The 15126-nt window shown below is 46.9% G+C and overlaps 1 protein-coding gene across 2 annotated transcripts in view; it reads left to right on the top strand.

Moving 5' to 3' along the window:
• Positions 1-10299, top strand: part of TUBE1 (tubulin epsilon 1) — a 55552-nt gene extending 45253 nt beyond the window's left edge. Inside the window, exon 12 of one of the 2 annotated variants that reach the window (XM_084622977.1) lies at positions 8580-10299. In XM_084622977.1, coding sequence (XP_084479103.1) covers positions 8580-8585 — 6 coding nt within the window. In that variant the 3' untranslated portion in view covers positions 8586-10299. Of the gene's footprint in view, positions 1-5332; positions 6303-8579 lie in introns of those variants that run through there. The other variant, XM_084622975.1, reaches the window with a different exon arrangement.
• The last annotated feature ends 4827 nt before the right edge of the window (positions 10300-15126 follow it).

Raw genomic sequence — 15126 nt, 5'->3', positions numbered from 1 at the left:
TTCTTATGTTTGAAGGTGCCTCAGATTTTCCTAATGGCCATCCATCAAGAAATATTCTCTCAAGCTCTTGTAAGGTTGGGTCATTTTGTTTCTCGTCTGAGCTTTTAAAATTTTGTTTCAGAAATGGGTAGTAGCTGAATCCCCATTCCTTCAAAAAATTTTTCTTGTAGTTCCTTGCTTTCATTTTTAATAGGCACTTTTGAAAGCACATCTATACAAGAAGCTCCTTCCCAGGAGTTAAATCCTGGCTCTACTGAAGTCAATAGGAATATCAGCACTGATTTCTTTGCAGTCAGAATTTCACCTCAGACCCTTATCACCTTGAATCAGCACTTTTGCAATGACAAAATCATTTTCTGACATCTAGGTGGTGCTTTGCACAATTGCTTCCATAATAGAGTTTCCAGCTACTTATGGTCTGTTTCTACCGCAACTGATTTCTGCCCATAAACTAATTTACAAAACTACTCACAACCAAAACTAGTTACTAACATTTCTCTTTCAATCTAAGCAGATTCTTTTGTGTTTTAACCAGAGTATTAGAAGCATATGCTTCTAGCTGATCATGCAAAAAGATGGATTCCAGCCTATGTGAGCATATATTGACTGAAAGCTTAGGCTCTTAACCTCATAATAGTTCAGCATTGGTGCTTCTGTCGTGACTTGGTTCACATTTCGAAAAGCTGTTTTCTTACCAATCATCTTAGTGCCATTTCGTACTGCCATCAAGCAGCACACTTGTTGCACAATAGATCCAAGAGAAGTGCGGAGAACAACTCCAGCCATTGTTTATGGCACTTATTGATTCCATCAGTCAGTGAAGCATTATAGAAGGTGCTGTCTCGATTTGGTTGTCCATTGAAGTTCATTCGCATTCTCAGGCTACTTCATGATGGATGACTGCGACTGTCCTCTGAAATGGATTGGAGACAGACACCTTCACCATCCATACTGGTGTTAAGCAGGGCTGTGTTATTGCCCCAACGCTTCTTGCCGTGATCTTGATTCTTATTTGTGACCGCCTTTCTTCTGAAATTGGGATTGATTATCACATGGACGGCCAGCTCTTCAACCTGCGGCCTCTTCATTCTAAAATTAAGGTCACCAGGACTGTTATTACCGATGTTCAGTATGTTGGCAACGGTGCTCGTGCACACCAAGGCTGACTTGCAATCTACCCTAGATCTTTTCTCAGGCATCTATCATAGCCTGGGACTCTCCCTCAGCATTGGGAAGATGAAGTTGCTCTACCAGCCTGCCCCAGCACAAGTTGCCCCTCTTCTCCCACAAACTCTCATCAGTGGTGAACTCCTGGAAAATGTTGAGCATTTCCCTTACTTTGGTAGCCACCTCTCCCAGACAGCCAATCTTGATGTGGAGAGCAAACATATGTAACCTTCTGCCAGGTGGAGCCAGCAGCAACAAGGGCTGGGTTCATCGATACAACACAGAACCAGCTCAAGCCCCCACCCAGTAACATGGGAAAATTACATACCACCCTGGGCGCCTTTGAGAGGCAATACTTCCCCACTTGCAAACACAGAGTCCAAGGCCTGGTCTACACTATGGGGAGATCCATCTAAGATACGCAACTTCAGCTACAAGAATAGCGTAGCTGAAGTCGACGTATCTTAGAACAACTTAGAATCACTTACTTCGTGTCCTCGCAGCGCGGGATCGATGACCGCCGCTCCCACATCGACTCTGCTTCTGCCTCTCACCCTGGTGGAGTTCTGGAGTCGACAGCAGAGTGATCGGGGATCGATTTATCGCGTCTACACTAGACATGATAAATTGATCCCCGATAGATCGATCACTACCCGCCGATGCGGCGGGTAGTGTAGACGTGGCCCAAGTGTAGAAAAGAAACTTTTAATAAAAGGAGGGAAGTAACTCAGAGTTAATTTGGGAAAACACTGCAAACAGAGTTCATAAACATAAACCATGAGTAAAAGACACACCACCAAGTAAGTTGGGCAGTGCCGTCAGGTGTCCCCTCAGGTTCTTAAGTCCAGCAACCCAAAAGTCCCTTTCACATGCCCGACCCTTCTCTGCACCTCACTCACAGTTGCTGTCCTTGCTCAGTGCAGACCCAGAGTTCAGAGGTGCATCGGCAAAGTTCACCTCCCACCCTGTGGGAGGGTGGGGTAAAGAGGCAACTTACTCGCTCCACTGGCTGCTCACCTGCTGACTGCTCTCATCGCGCCTCTTTACAAGACCCACTCTCACCGTGCCCTTCCACCAGCCACCCAGCTGGCTGTTCATTGCACCTCTCCACCGCTGCCCTGGTGGCTTCTCATCAAAGGAGTCCAGGACAGCTTGCTGTATTTTAAAGAATCCTTATTGAGGTTACAGGGACAAACCATCCCGATGTGTAGAAAGAATAGTAAATATGGCAGGTGACCAGCTTAGCTTAACAGTGTAATCCTTGCTGATCTTAAACACAAAAAAGAAGCTTACAAGAAGTGAAAGATTGGACAAATGGCCAGGGAAGAGTATAAAATTATTGCTCAGGCATGCAGGAGTGAAATCAGGAAGACCAAATCACACTTGGAGTTGCAGCTAGCAAGAGATATTAGGAGTAACAAGAAAAGTTTCTTCAGATATGTGTTGTATCAACCAGGCAAGGTACTAACAAGCTTCAACAGGACTTTATTTTCAAAGTGGAAACCTTTTCTTTACCAAGCTGCTGCTGCACCCTCTGTAGCTCTCTCCCAGCCTCTCAAGTCCTCCCCCCTCCTTCTTGTTTCCTGTCCTTTCAGACTCCCAACAGCCAGTGCTCCCAATTCTAATAATTACAAGCAACATCTAAACACCACCGTATGTTAGCAACAAGGAGAAAGTCAAGGAAAGTGTGGTCCCTTACTGAATGAGGGAGGTAACCTAGTGACAGAGGACGTGGAAAAAGCTAATGTACTCAATGCTTTTTTTGCCTCTGTCTTCACGAACAAGATCAGCTCCCAGACTACTGCACTGGGAAGCACAGCATGGGGAGGAGGTGACCAGCCCTCTGTGGAGAAAGTAGTTCAGGACTATTTAGAAAAGCTGGACAAGCACAAGTCCATGGGGCTGGATGTGCTGCATCTGAGAGTGCGAAAGGAGTTGGTGGATGTGATTGCAGAGCCATTGGCCATTATCTTTGAAAACTCATGGCAATCAGGGGAGGTGCCGGATGACTCGAAAAAGGCTAATGTAGTGCCCATCTTTTAAAAAGGGAAGAAGGAGGATCTGGGGAACTACAGGCAAGTCAGCCTCACCTCAGTCCCCGTAAAAATCATGGAGCAGGTCCTCAAGGAATCAGTTTGAAACACTTAGAGGAGAGGAAAGTGATCAGGAACAGTCAGCATGGATTCACCAAGGGCAAGTCTAATTGCCTTCTATGATGAAATAATTGGCTCTGTGGATGAGGAGAAAGCAGCGGACGTGTTGTTCCTTGACTTTAGCAAAGCTTTTGACATGGTCTCCCACAGTATTCTTGCCAGCAAGTTAAAGAAGTATGGACTGGATGAATGGACTATAAGGTGGATAGAAGGCCGGCTAGATCATCGGGCTCAATGGGTAGTGATCAATGGCTCCATTTCTATTTGGCAGCTGGTATCAAGCGGAGTGCCCCAAGGGTAAGTCCTGGGGCCGGTTTTGTTCAATATCTTCATTAATGATCTGGAGGATGGTGTGGATTGCACACCCTCAGCAGGTTTGCAGATGACACTAAACTGGGAGGAGAGGTAGATACAATGGAGGGTAGGGATAGGATACAGAGGGACCTAGACAAATTAGAGGATTGGGCCAAAAGAAATCTGATGAGCTTCAACAAGGACAAGTGCAGAGTCTTGCACTGAGGACGGAAGAATCCCATGCACCGTTATAGACTAGGAACCGAATGGCTAGGCAGCAGTTCTGCAGAAAAGGACTTAGGGATAACAGTGGATGAGAAGCTGGATAAGAGTCAACAGTGTGCCCTTGATGCCAAGAATGCCAATGGCATTTTGGGATGTATAATTAGGGGCATTGCCAGCAGATCGAGGGACATGATCGTTCCCCTCTATTCAACATTGGTAAGGCCTCATCTGGAGTACTGTGTCCAGTTTTGGGCCCCACACTACAAGAAGGATGTGGAAAAATTGGAAAACGTCCAGTGGAGGGCAAGAAAAATTATTAAGGGACTGGAACACATGACTTATGAGGAGAGGCTGAGGGAACTAGGATTGTTTAGTCTGCAGAAGAGAAGAATGAGGGGGGATTTGATAGCTGCTTTCAACTACCTGAAAGGGGGTTCCAAAGAGGATGGATCTAGACTGTTCTCAGTGGTAGCAGATGACAGAACAAGGAGTAATGGTCTCAAGTTGCAGTGGGGGAGGTTTAGGTTGGATATTAGGAAAAACTTTTTCACTAGGAGGGTGGTGAAGCACTGAAATGCATTACCTAGGGAGGTGGTGGAATCTCCTTCCTTTGAGGTTTTTAAGGTCAGGCTTGACAAAGCCCTGGCTGGGATGATTTTGTTGGGAATTGGTCCTGCTTTGAGCAGGACGTTGGACTAGATGACCTCCTGAGGTCCCTTCCAATCCTGATATACTATGATTCTATGATTCACACCTCTCTACCACCACCCTGCTGGCCCAGCTAACTGTCAGTCACCTTCTGCCTCTCTGCTGTGACCTCTGCACATCAGTCTCTCAGTGATTTTCAGCTCTTTTCCAGGCTGGGTAGAAACACTGCCCCATCTCAAGTGATTTTAGCTCTTAGCAGGGCATAAACACAGTCCTACCACAACTGGTTTCAGCTCTGATTGAACAATTAAAATAACAAAAGAGGCTCCTAATGAAGCCTATTTAGCTCTATTATGTGAAGGGGAGGGAGGAGAAGAATAGGTTAAGCCAGTCTAGAGAGGACCCCTGGGGTGGGGGGTTGTGCAGCCTCCTGAGAGGACTCCTGTCCCCACCCCTCTTACTTTCACAGGGCTCTGACATTCAAGCCCCAGCTTAATGAGGTTCTTCCAACAGAGGGTGCCCCCCCCTCATTTGGGACAGGTTAAGCACAGTCCTGCTTTCCTGTATTCCTACACTAATTACAACATTGGTAACTGTATTTCACTATCCCTCATTCAGTACTAAGGTCATTTGTACCCAACATCAGCCAAAGTTGACCCCTTGACACAGCTGTAAATGATGAATATGTAGACAGAGGAGGAGCGAACTGTATTTACATAAATACATAGTCTCTTACCCTCCAAGCTAGCTGTCAGGGAAGCATTCATTCAGACCCTGCTTACACATAGACTCCATTGTGTCAGTGCATCCTTCAGAAAGTTGTTCCATTGTGTCTTTATTGACAGAGATCTGCGGACGGAAACTAAGATCCTGGTCTACAATGCAGTAGTCATTGCCACTCTCCTTTATGAGCATCAGACATGGGTGACATACCAAAGCCAACTTAAGCATCTGGAGTGGTACCAACAGTGCTGCCTGAGGAAGATTCTCTGTATCGGATAGGAAGACCATCGCACCAATGACCGCATTCTCTCTGCAACTAACATCACCAGTGTTGAGGTGAAGATTATGAAACATTAACTTTGGTGGGCTGGCCATTGTGTGCGGATGGCTGATACCCATCTTCCGAAGCAAGTCCTGTTTTCTCAACTTAGCCATGGTAAGAGGACCTTTGAGGGACAGAGGAAATGCTACAAGGACACCTGAAAGTATATCTTAAGAAGGGAGGCATTGACCCCACGAATTGGGAAGAGCTGATTGGCAATAGACTGCAATGGCGTCACATCATACATCAAGCCTCAGCCCGTTTTGGAGAATCACCTTGCTCAAGAGGCTGAGAAATGGCAGAGGAGGAAAGAAAAGGTACAGCATCCCAGCCAGCAGCTGTGATCTCCAAGCAACCACCTGTCACATATGTGGAAAAACCTGTATAACATGGATTGGACTCCTTAGCCATCTTAAGTCTCATCATTGGCTTTTCTCTTGTCAGACTACCTCATATCGAGGGATAGCTGACAATGATGGATGGAGAACTTAATTGTAACACAATAGGGATGAATTTGCATAAATGTGTTAACAGGCCTTTGAATCTCTATATGCCTCTTATTAGTATTATTTTCATTGCTTGTATTGGCGTAGCACCCAGGAGCCCTACTCATGGACCAGGACCCCATTGTGCGAGATGCTGAACAAACAGCAAAAAAACTGTCCCTAGGGTCTTCCTCTTTGCATAATTGCCTCCACCATTCTTGAATTGGGTCAAACTCCTTTGTTATTGAGTCTGAATCTGACCTAATGAATCTAAATCAACCCAATCTGACATTTGCTCTTATTCAGTGTAAGGGTCTTTTCTTTGCCTCACCACAGAACATTACGCAAAAGATAGTCTTAAAAAATGAGGCTGTGATGCACGTTAGCTTTGCCATGTTCATTTCGTGCTCTATTATATGAAACACGTTTAGCTTTTGATTTTAGCATTGGCTGATCACTAATAATTTTATATATGCCTGCTGTAATTACACTGTGCCCCACCCTAGTTGTCTGAGGCAGATTTTGTGCTGTACCTTCTGAGGAGAAGCACAGCACAGAAAATGCACCCCAGGAAGGCGGGAAGCAAAACTAAGAATAATAATAATAAAAAAACCTAGGGGACCAATAGGCTTGGAAGAAGAGGGTTACATCCGTCTGACCTAGAATGTACTTGTTCCGGTTAATTCTGCACACATCACCATGTTTCTGCTTATTCTTTTTTAATAGCACTGTGTGCAGAGTAAATTTGGAGTAACTAAAGCTGTGGAGCAGCTTTCCTCTTCACACTGTGAACCCCAAAAAGATTTTTTTGTATGAACCAGACAGTCACTGACTCAACCAGCTTTCTCATGCAGCCATGAGTTAGTGAGGCTTGAGGAGTGTACAGTCAACTGCTCTCAGTTGAGAGGAGTGTTTTAGAATGGCAGGTAATCATGCATTTTAGGAGACGTGAAGCTTCTACCAGAGGCTCATATAAATCTCAAAGGTTTCCATTATTAATTATAAAAGGAAATAGCAATGCAGCTTCCAAAACTCCCATGCTATTTACACTTACAAAAAACATTCCTGCTGGAAATTAAAACAAGAATACAGCCAATTCTTGAACCAAACCTTCCTTAGTCAGGGAGGAAATCGAAAAAGGGTTGTATTTCTTTCCAACTCAGAAATAAACCATTAGTTCTGATATCTTTTCATGTCTAGCATGTATTTTATTAACCTTTTTAAAAAGTACCAACCCTAAATATTCTTTCTTCAGATATTTTGGTACTATGTAACTTTGAAAGGAAACCTCAACTCTTCAACCTATAGGGGAAATTTCCAATGTTTTTTTAAAAAACAAAACAAAACATGAGGAGGCTCACTAAGCCTTGATACACAGGCTAGGCTGTTTCCTTGGGCTTGTGGCAAGCAGGAGTGAAAGTAACTTAAGGGACTTACCGGTACACAGGGTGGCCAGGGTACTGAGCAAGGTGGGGAGGCAGCTCTGGACCCCTGGAAGGGTCGGGGCCTATGGCGGAAGGGGCGGGGCTGGGGCCAGACTCCCCCAGCCAGCCCTTCAGCACTCCCCAGCCCACGCCGCCCGGGGCTCCGATGGCAATTTAAAGGGCACAGGGCTCCCGGCCACCACTGCCAGTACCACTACCCCAGGGCTCTGGCCGCTGTCGCAGTAGCAGTAGTGGTGGCGGGAACCCCAGGACCTTTAAATTACCCGCTGGAGCCCCATGGTAGCAGTAGCGGCGGCAGCAGCCAGGAGCCCTGGGACTCTGGCGGTGATTTGAAGGGCCAGGGGCTCTGGCTGCTGCCGGGAGCCCCAGGCCCTTTTAAATTGATGGGCCCCAGAGAAGCTGTCCCTTTTGGCCCCCCTCATCAGCAGCCCTGCCGGTACGGTCGGCTGTGTACCAGCTCTTACTGGTATGGTGTACCAGATTGGACCAGCTTACTTTCATGTCTGGTGGCAAGTGCATGTTATCATAGGGAGAAGGGCAAGAGGAGGAGGGGTGGAGGAGCTGGGAAAGGACTGCTGTGTTGAGCCAATCCCAACCCATTTTCCTACAGCTTGGGACCACCCTCCCTTCCCTTGCCTTATTGGAGAAAACTGCTCTCTGCTGCCAGTTTCAAAGGATGAGCCCTTATGATTCTAAAAGTTGAAGACCTATTAAAAGGAAAACTTCTTGTTGTATCTGATGGGAAATTGTGTGGCCATCATTTCACTTCATAAGAATCTCTGTGCTTGTGTGAGTCTGTCTGAACACTTCCAAGTGAAACTTAGCCAAAACTACCAAATTGTGTCTGTTTTCTTCTTTGTACCCTATGAAGACCACTGAAATCTGTAAGATTTCCAACCAAACCCATGCATCAGACTAAACTTTCCAAAAGGTTTGTGAGGTTTGCCTGGTTTCAGCATTTTGTTTTGTTTTTAAATTTGTGGAGCTGTAGCATTGTCTCCATGTTGCCAGTTCAGTAATTTAGTTACATTTTTGATCCTACCCCTTTGTCTACACTGGGATTCTTTATAAACAACATCTTTGTTAAAGTCTCAACACTCCTGTTTCTTTCTTTTAGATGTGAGAGCGCACAATACCTCTGCCCTGAGGTATCCAGGAGGCTCCCCAGGAAAACTAGGGAAGATCAGGCTTGACATTCTTAATATTTATAAGATAAGAAATGTACACAGGATTGGGAAGCATTTAGGTCTGTTGCTGGCACACCTGCCACCAATGAGACCAGCCTTCCCCACCTGAGTCTTCCCCACCAGCATTCCCAGACCTCCTTGAAGAAAGACAAACTGTGATGACACACCTAGGCTGTTGGACATTGGGGAAGCTTTCGCTGGAATCCTGGACCCTCCAGTACTAGAACAAGAGATGCAGGGGCCTATGTCTGAATCTAAGGGATCCTTGAGAAAACTTTCACTGTCCCTAACCCAAGAAGAAGACCCCTTGCTGCTGCAATGCCCACTTTCAATAGCTGTGACAGGGTTAGCAGGCCAGTAGACAGGTTAACTTATGATGCAGCTGGCGGTTAGTGAAGAGCCAACACATTTAGCTCACAGGCCGGTAGCACATATAGTTGGCTTCCTCAGATACTTTGGGGAGATCTAGTGGACTTGGTATACTATAGAATGTGATTTGTCAGGATGACAAATTCTTAGCTGGGGGAGAATGTCAGCAAGGTCTGAATGAGCTCCCCTCCCCACGTCACCCCTCAACATCTAGTGATGAGCTGAACAGGTCTATTTGCACAAACACACCTACCAGTCTAGGAATTTAGCAGAGGGAACTGCTTTGCCAAAATGATCAATTTTGGTTGATTTTGGGTTACAAATCACCACACAGTCCTCACTCTGAAAGTTAGAACTATGCTGGAGAGGACGCTGAAGGATGACATCCACTGCCCATATGTGGAAAACCTGAAGCGGAAACCAGACCAGGGCAAGGCGTTTGAGGTGACTTGCAAGTGGGATGCCAGCAATCACTTCCTCCCTAGGAGCAACTTCACCTGATTTGCCAACCGGAGGTTCATCCTCAGGGCCCAGCTCAACTGCATCCCACTGAATGGAGCCATCCACCATGGGAATCGGGACAAGAGATGCAGGAAGTGCAGCTATGCCAACAAGACACTACCCCACATCCTGTGTAGCTGCAAGCTCCATTCGAGAGCTTGGCATCTGCAACACAACACCATCCAAGATCACCTGGTCAGAGCCATCTCGGCACCCATAGGGAAGGTTGCCATGAACTCCACCATCCCCAGAACCGATAGCCAACTGTGACCAGACATCATCATCACCGGCGAGGACCAGAAGATCATCATGGTGGATGTCACAGTGCCCTTCTAGAACAGGACCCCAGACTTCCATGATGCCCAAGCTTGAAAGGTGGAGAAATATGCCCCTCTGGCCGAAACCTTGAGAGCTAGGGGTTACCAGGTTCAGACACAGGCACTGATAGTCAGAGCCTTTGGTGCATGGGACCCCGGTAATGAGCGAATGTTGAGAGAATGAAGAATTGGTTAGTGCTATGCTCAGCTGATGCGGCAACTCATGGTGTCGGACACCATCAGATGGTCAAAGGACATCTACATATAACACATCACCAGACATCAGCAATACCAGGAGGGATGAGCTGGAGTGCCGATGAGAAGCGCAGTCAGAAAAGTAACTGAAATACTTTCCTCATGGATTGTATTTTCTAAATGGACAACCTACCTAATTCTTAATTACTGAGGGACAATCTTCACTCATTGATATATTTTGCTTTCCACAACCAAATCTCTGTACAGCTTTTTATGAGTGATATACCCGAATACTTGGATGCTAATATCTAAACTGTATTCTTAAATTTATTCACCCAAATTTGGGTTATTGCTGATTATGTACTATATGTAGCATATGACTTTTTAAAAACAACTTTGTATTTGTGGATAATCTAAGCACTATACCCAGATGTACAGACACTCTTTTCTTAACCTGTGTATTATATAATTTTTTAACATTAGCTTGAATGTGGAGGTAAAGAAATGTTATTATCCTGATTGAATAAAGGGCCCTGACTGATGGGTTTCCCTGTGATGCTGGCAGACAAGGTGCCAGCTCATGTCAGAGCCCCAGACCAATTCACTTGTGTATTAGTATATAGATCAAAGTGATTGTTAAATGTATAAGAGTATCTGGTGTTTAAACTTCATGAAAATTAGTAAGATGGTACTTGCATTGTTTTCACTTATCTGTATCCCATTATAATGTAGTAGTAAACATTTTCATTGTATATAAATAAGTAAGTAAATAACCCATCAAACGAGAAAGAAGCCTTGTGGAATGCAAATGAAGAACTTTAACAGAAAAGTGCTAATTTCAAAGCAAATGGGCATTGTGTGTGATGATTGGAGGTCAAAGACTCAAAATGCATTCCTAACTCTCTGTCATCAAAGGAAAAGCCCACATGGGTAATGACACTGTCACCTTGTTTTCTGCCACAAGTAGCTGTAAGTATGGATTCAAGGAAAGATCCTCTGTCCCTGTACTGATTGGACTCTTACAGGGAAGTGTACCGGATGCAAAGATAAGAGGCAATCTGGGTACCATGAAAAGACTTTTGGGAGACAGGCAGTTTATTACATCACTTCCACCAATTCGAATTACAAACTGTGATTCACCTGTGCATATATTTTAGCTGCTTTAACCTCTCAGTAACTCATTTCCTTTTCTTACCTAATAAATCTTTAGTTCGTGTACTATAGACTTGACAACCAGCGTTGTCTTTGGTGTAAGATCTAGATCTGGGTTAGTGACTGGTCTCTTGGGACTGGGAGCAATCTTATGTGGTGTGGTTTTTGCCACTGTGGTGAGGCAGCTGCCCCACACAGGGAGAAGACGAAGTTAAAAGGAGCACAGGGAGGCTGTGCAGAACCCACTAATCAGGAAAGGGCTTATTGGGCCCACCAATGGGGGAAGGCTTGCTGGAGCAGCCAATCAGAGCTGGCTGGGGCCATATATAAAGGGCTGCTCAGCAGAGCAGTGTGGAGTTTCTCCCTGGAAGGCAAGGGAGGAGGACTGACTGCCTGAAGAAGTGCCATGGCCAGGACAGCAGAGGGTGAGCTGCTGGCTGACTACTGCAAGGTGAGGCCATGCTACTAGGCCAGCAAAAGTGCTAGGGCTACAGGGGAAGTGGCCCAGGGAAAACAGGCAGCAGGTTGGAGGAGGGCAGTAGGTGGCTGCTGGCTGTAGGGTCCCTGGGTTGGGATGCAGAGTAGTGGATGTGCTGGGGTCCCCCCCCACCCCTTGCACTCCACTTGCAAATGAGGAGAGTGGCTGGTATCCAGACTGCAGCTTTCCCTTGAGGCGAGGGGCTGGACCTTGGACTGCAGTTGGCTGCTGGGCAAGTGGTGGCCTAACGACCATTGGCCCCCCCTGGAAGGGGGGAGAAAGCGGAGTGGGGCATAGCCGGAGGGCAGTGCCCAGAAGAGGATGCTGTGGTCTGGGGAGCAATGTGGGTCCAAAAAGTAGAGACAGCAGTGAAGGCAAGCATGACACCACCAGCTGAAGGTGGACTGGAAGGGCTGAGCGCTAATTCCCAGGATGGCCAGCAAGAGCTGCTGCAGTGGTGAGTCATGCCCTGTTATTCACCTTTTAACACTAAGTCCAGTTTGCCTGGGTGACAAGATAGTGTGGAGTGTCTGTGACTCCATGGTGAGACTGTTACAGTAATAGGGGGGAGGGATAGCTCAGTGGTTTGAGCATTGGCCTGCTAAATCCAGGGTTGTGAGTTCAATCCTTGAGGGGGTCATTTTGGGATCAGGAGTAAAAATTGGGGATTGGTCCTGCTTTGAGGACTTGCACTTGCCCAAGGACCTCCTGAGGTCCCGTCCAACCCTGATATTCTGTGATCCAGAAGTTCATATTTGTCACCGGCTTGGTGAAATATTCTAGAACACACTGAGTTTGGGGTGTCTGCCCTGTTCTGACAGTCTGCCCTGAGGAAGGCACTCACAATCGTGAGCCACTCCAGACAGCATGACATACTCCTCAACTGAACCTTGCTCACTAAGCTAGGGGTAGGGATGTCAAATCCCAGTGAAGGGCTGGCGGGGGTCGGGGGACTGGTGTTGCTTCACAGAATCATAGAAGATTAGGTCATCTAGTCCAACCCCCTGTTCAAAGCAGGACCAACACCAACTAAATCATCCCAGCAAGGGCTTTGTCAAGCTGAGCCTTAAAAACCTCTAAGGAGGGAGATTCCACCATCTCCCTAGGTAACCCATTCTAGTGCTTCACCACCCTCCTAGTGAAATACTTTTTCCTAATATCCAACCTTGACCTCCCTTCCCCCACTGCAAGTTGAGACCTTGCTCCTTGTTCTGTTCTCTGCCACCACTGAGAACAGCCTAGCTCCATCCTCTTTGGACCCCCCTTCAGGTAGTTGAAGGCTTCTATCAAATTCCCCCTCACTCTACTCTTCTGCAGACTAAATAAGCCCTGTTCCCTCAGCCTCTCCTCATAAGTCATGTGCCTCAGCCCCCTAATAATTTTCATTGCCCTCCGCTGTACTCTCTCCAATTTGTCCACATCCTTTCTGTAGTGGGGGACCCAAAACTGGATGCAACACCCCAGGTGTGGCCTCACCAGTGCCGAATAGAGGGAAATAATCATTTCCCTTGATCTGCTGGCAATGCTCCTACTAATACCAATATGCCATTGGCCTTCTTGGCAGTATTTTTGCACACATTGTTGACTCATATCCAGCTTCTCATCCACTGTAATCCCCTGGTCCTTTTCTGCAGAACTGCTGCTTAGCCAGTCAGTCCCCAGCCTATAGCAGTGCCTGGGATTCTTCCATCCTAAGTGCAGGACTCTGTACCCGTCCTTGCTGAACCTCATCAGATTTCTTTTGGCCCAATCCTCCAATTTGTCTATGTCACTCTGGACTGCCAAGACTCATCAAGCCCTCGGATCGCTACCCCTTCCTGCTTCTCCACGTGGGCACCAATGATACTGCCAAGAATGACCTTGAGCGGATCACTGCGGACTATGTGGCTCTAGGAAGAAGGATAAAGGAGTTGGAGGCGCAAGTGGTGTTCTCGTCCATCCTCCCCGTGGAAGGAAAAGGCCTAGGTAGGGAGCGTCGAATCGTGGAAGTCAAAGAATGGCTACGCAGGTGGTGTCGGAGAGAAGGCTTTGGTTTCTTTGACCATGGGATGGTGTTCCATGAAGGAGGAGTGCTGGGCAGAGACGGGCTCCATCTTACAAAGAGAGGGAAGAGCATCTTTGCCAGCAGGCTGGCTAACCTAGTGAGGAGGGCTTTAAACTAGGTTCACCGGGGGAAGGAGACCAAAGCCCTGAGGTAAGTGGGAAAGCGGGATACCGGGAGGAAGCACAGGCAGGAATGTCTGTGAGGGGAGGGCTCCTGCCTCATACTGGCAATGAGGGGCGATCAACAGGTTATCTCAAGTGCTTATATACAAATGCACAAAGCCTTGGAAACAAGCAGGGAGAACTGGAGGTCCTGGTGATGTCAAGGAACTATGACGTGATTGGAATAACAGAGACTTGGTGGGATAACTCACATGACTGGAGTACTGTCATGGATGGTTATAAACTGTTCAGGAAGGACAGGCAGGGCAGAAAAGGTGGGGGAGTAGCACTGTATGTAAGGGAGCAGTATGACTGCTCAGAGCTCCGGTACAAAACTGCAGAAAAACCTGAGTGTCTCTGGATTAAGTTTAGAAGTGTGTGCAACAAGAGTGATGTAGTGGTGGGAGTCTGCTATAGACCACCGGACCAGGGGGATGAGGTGGATGAGGCTTTCTTCCGGCAGCTCACGGAAGCTACTAGATCGCATGCCCTGATTCTCATGGGTGACTTTAATTTTCCTGATATCTGCTGGGAGAGCAATACAGCGGTGCATAGACAATCCAGGAAGTTTTTGGAAAGCGTAGGGGACAATTTCCTGGCGCAAGTGCTAGAGGAGCCAACTAGGGGGGGCGCTTTTCTTGACCTGCTGCTCACAAACCGGGTAGAATTAGTGGGGGAAGCAAAAGTGGATGGGAATCTGGGAGGCAGTGACCATGAGTTGGTTGAGTTCAGGATCCTGACGCAGGGAAGAAAGGTAAGCAGCAGGATACGGACCCTGGACTTCAGGAAAGCAGACTTCGACTCCCTCAGGGAACGGATGGCCAGGATCCCCTGGGGGACTAACTTGAAGGGGAAAGGAGTCCAGGAGAGCTGGCTGTATTTCAAGGAATCCCTGTTGAGGTTACAGGGACAAACCATCCCGATGAGTCGAAAGAATAGTAAATATGGCAGGCGACCAGCTTGGCTTAATGGTGAAATCCTAGAGGATCTTAAACATAAAAAAGAAGCTTACAAGAAGTGGAAGGTTGGACATATGACCAGGAAAGAGTATAAAAATATTGCTCGGGCATGTAGGAATGTTATCAGGAGGGCCAAATCGCACCTGGAGCTGCAGCTAGCCAGAGATGTCAAGAGTAACAAGAAGGGTTTCTTCAGGTATGTTGGCAACAAGAAGAAAGCCAAGGAATGTGTGGGCCCCTTACTGAATGAGGGAGGCAACCTAGTGACAGAGGATGTGGAAAAAGCTAATGTACTCAATGC

The sequence above is a fragment of the Lepidochelys olivacea genome (assembly GCF_965140295.1).
Source record: "Lepidochelys olivacea isolate rLepOli2 genome assembly, chromosome: 3".
Taxonomy (NCBI): Eukaryota; Metazoa; Chordata; order Testudines; family Cheloniidae; genus Lepidochelys; species Lepidochelys olivacea.
The sequence above is the reverse complement of the archived record's forward strand: the minus strand, read 5'-3'. Positions and strand labels throughout refer to the sequence as shown.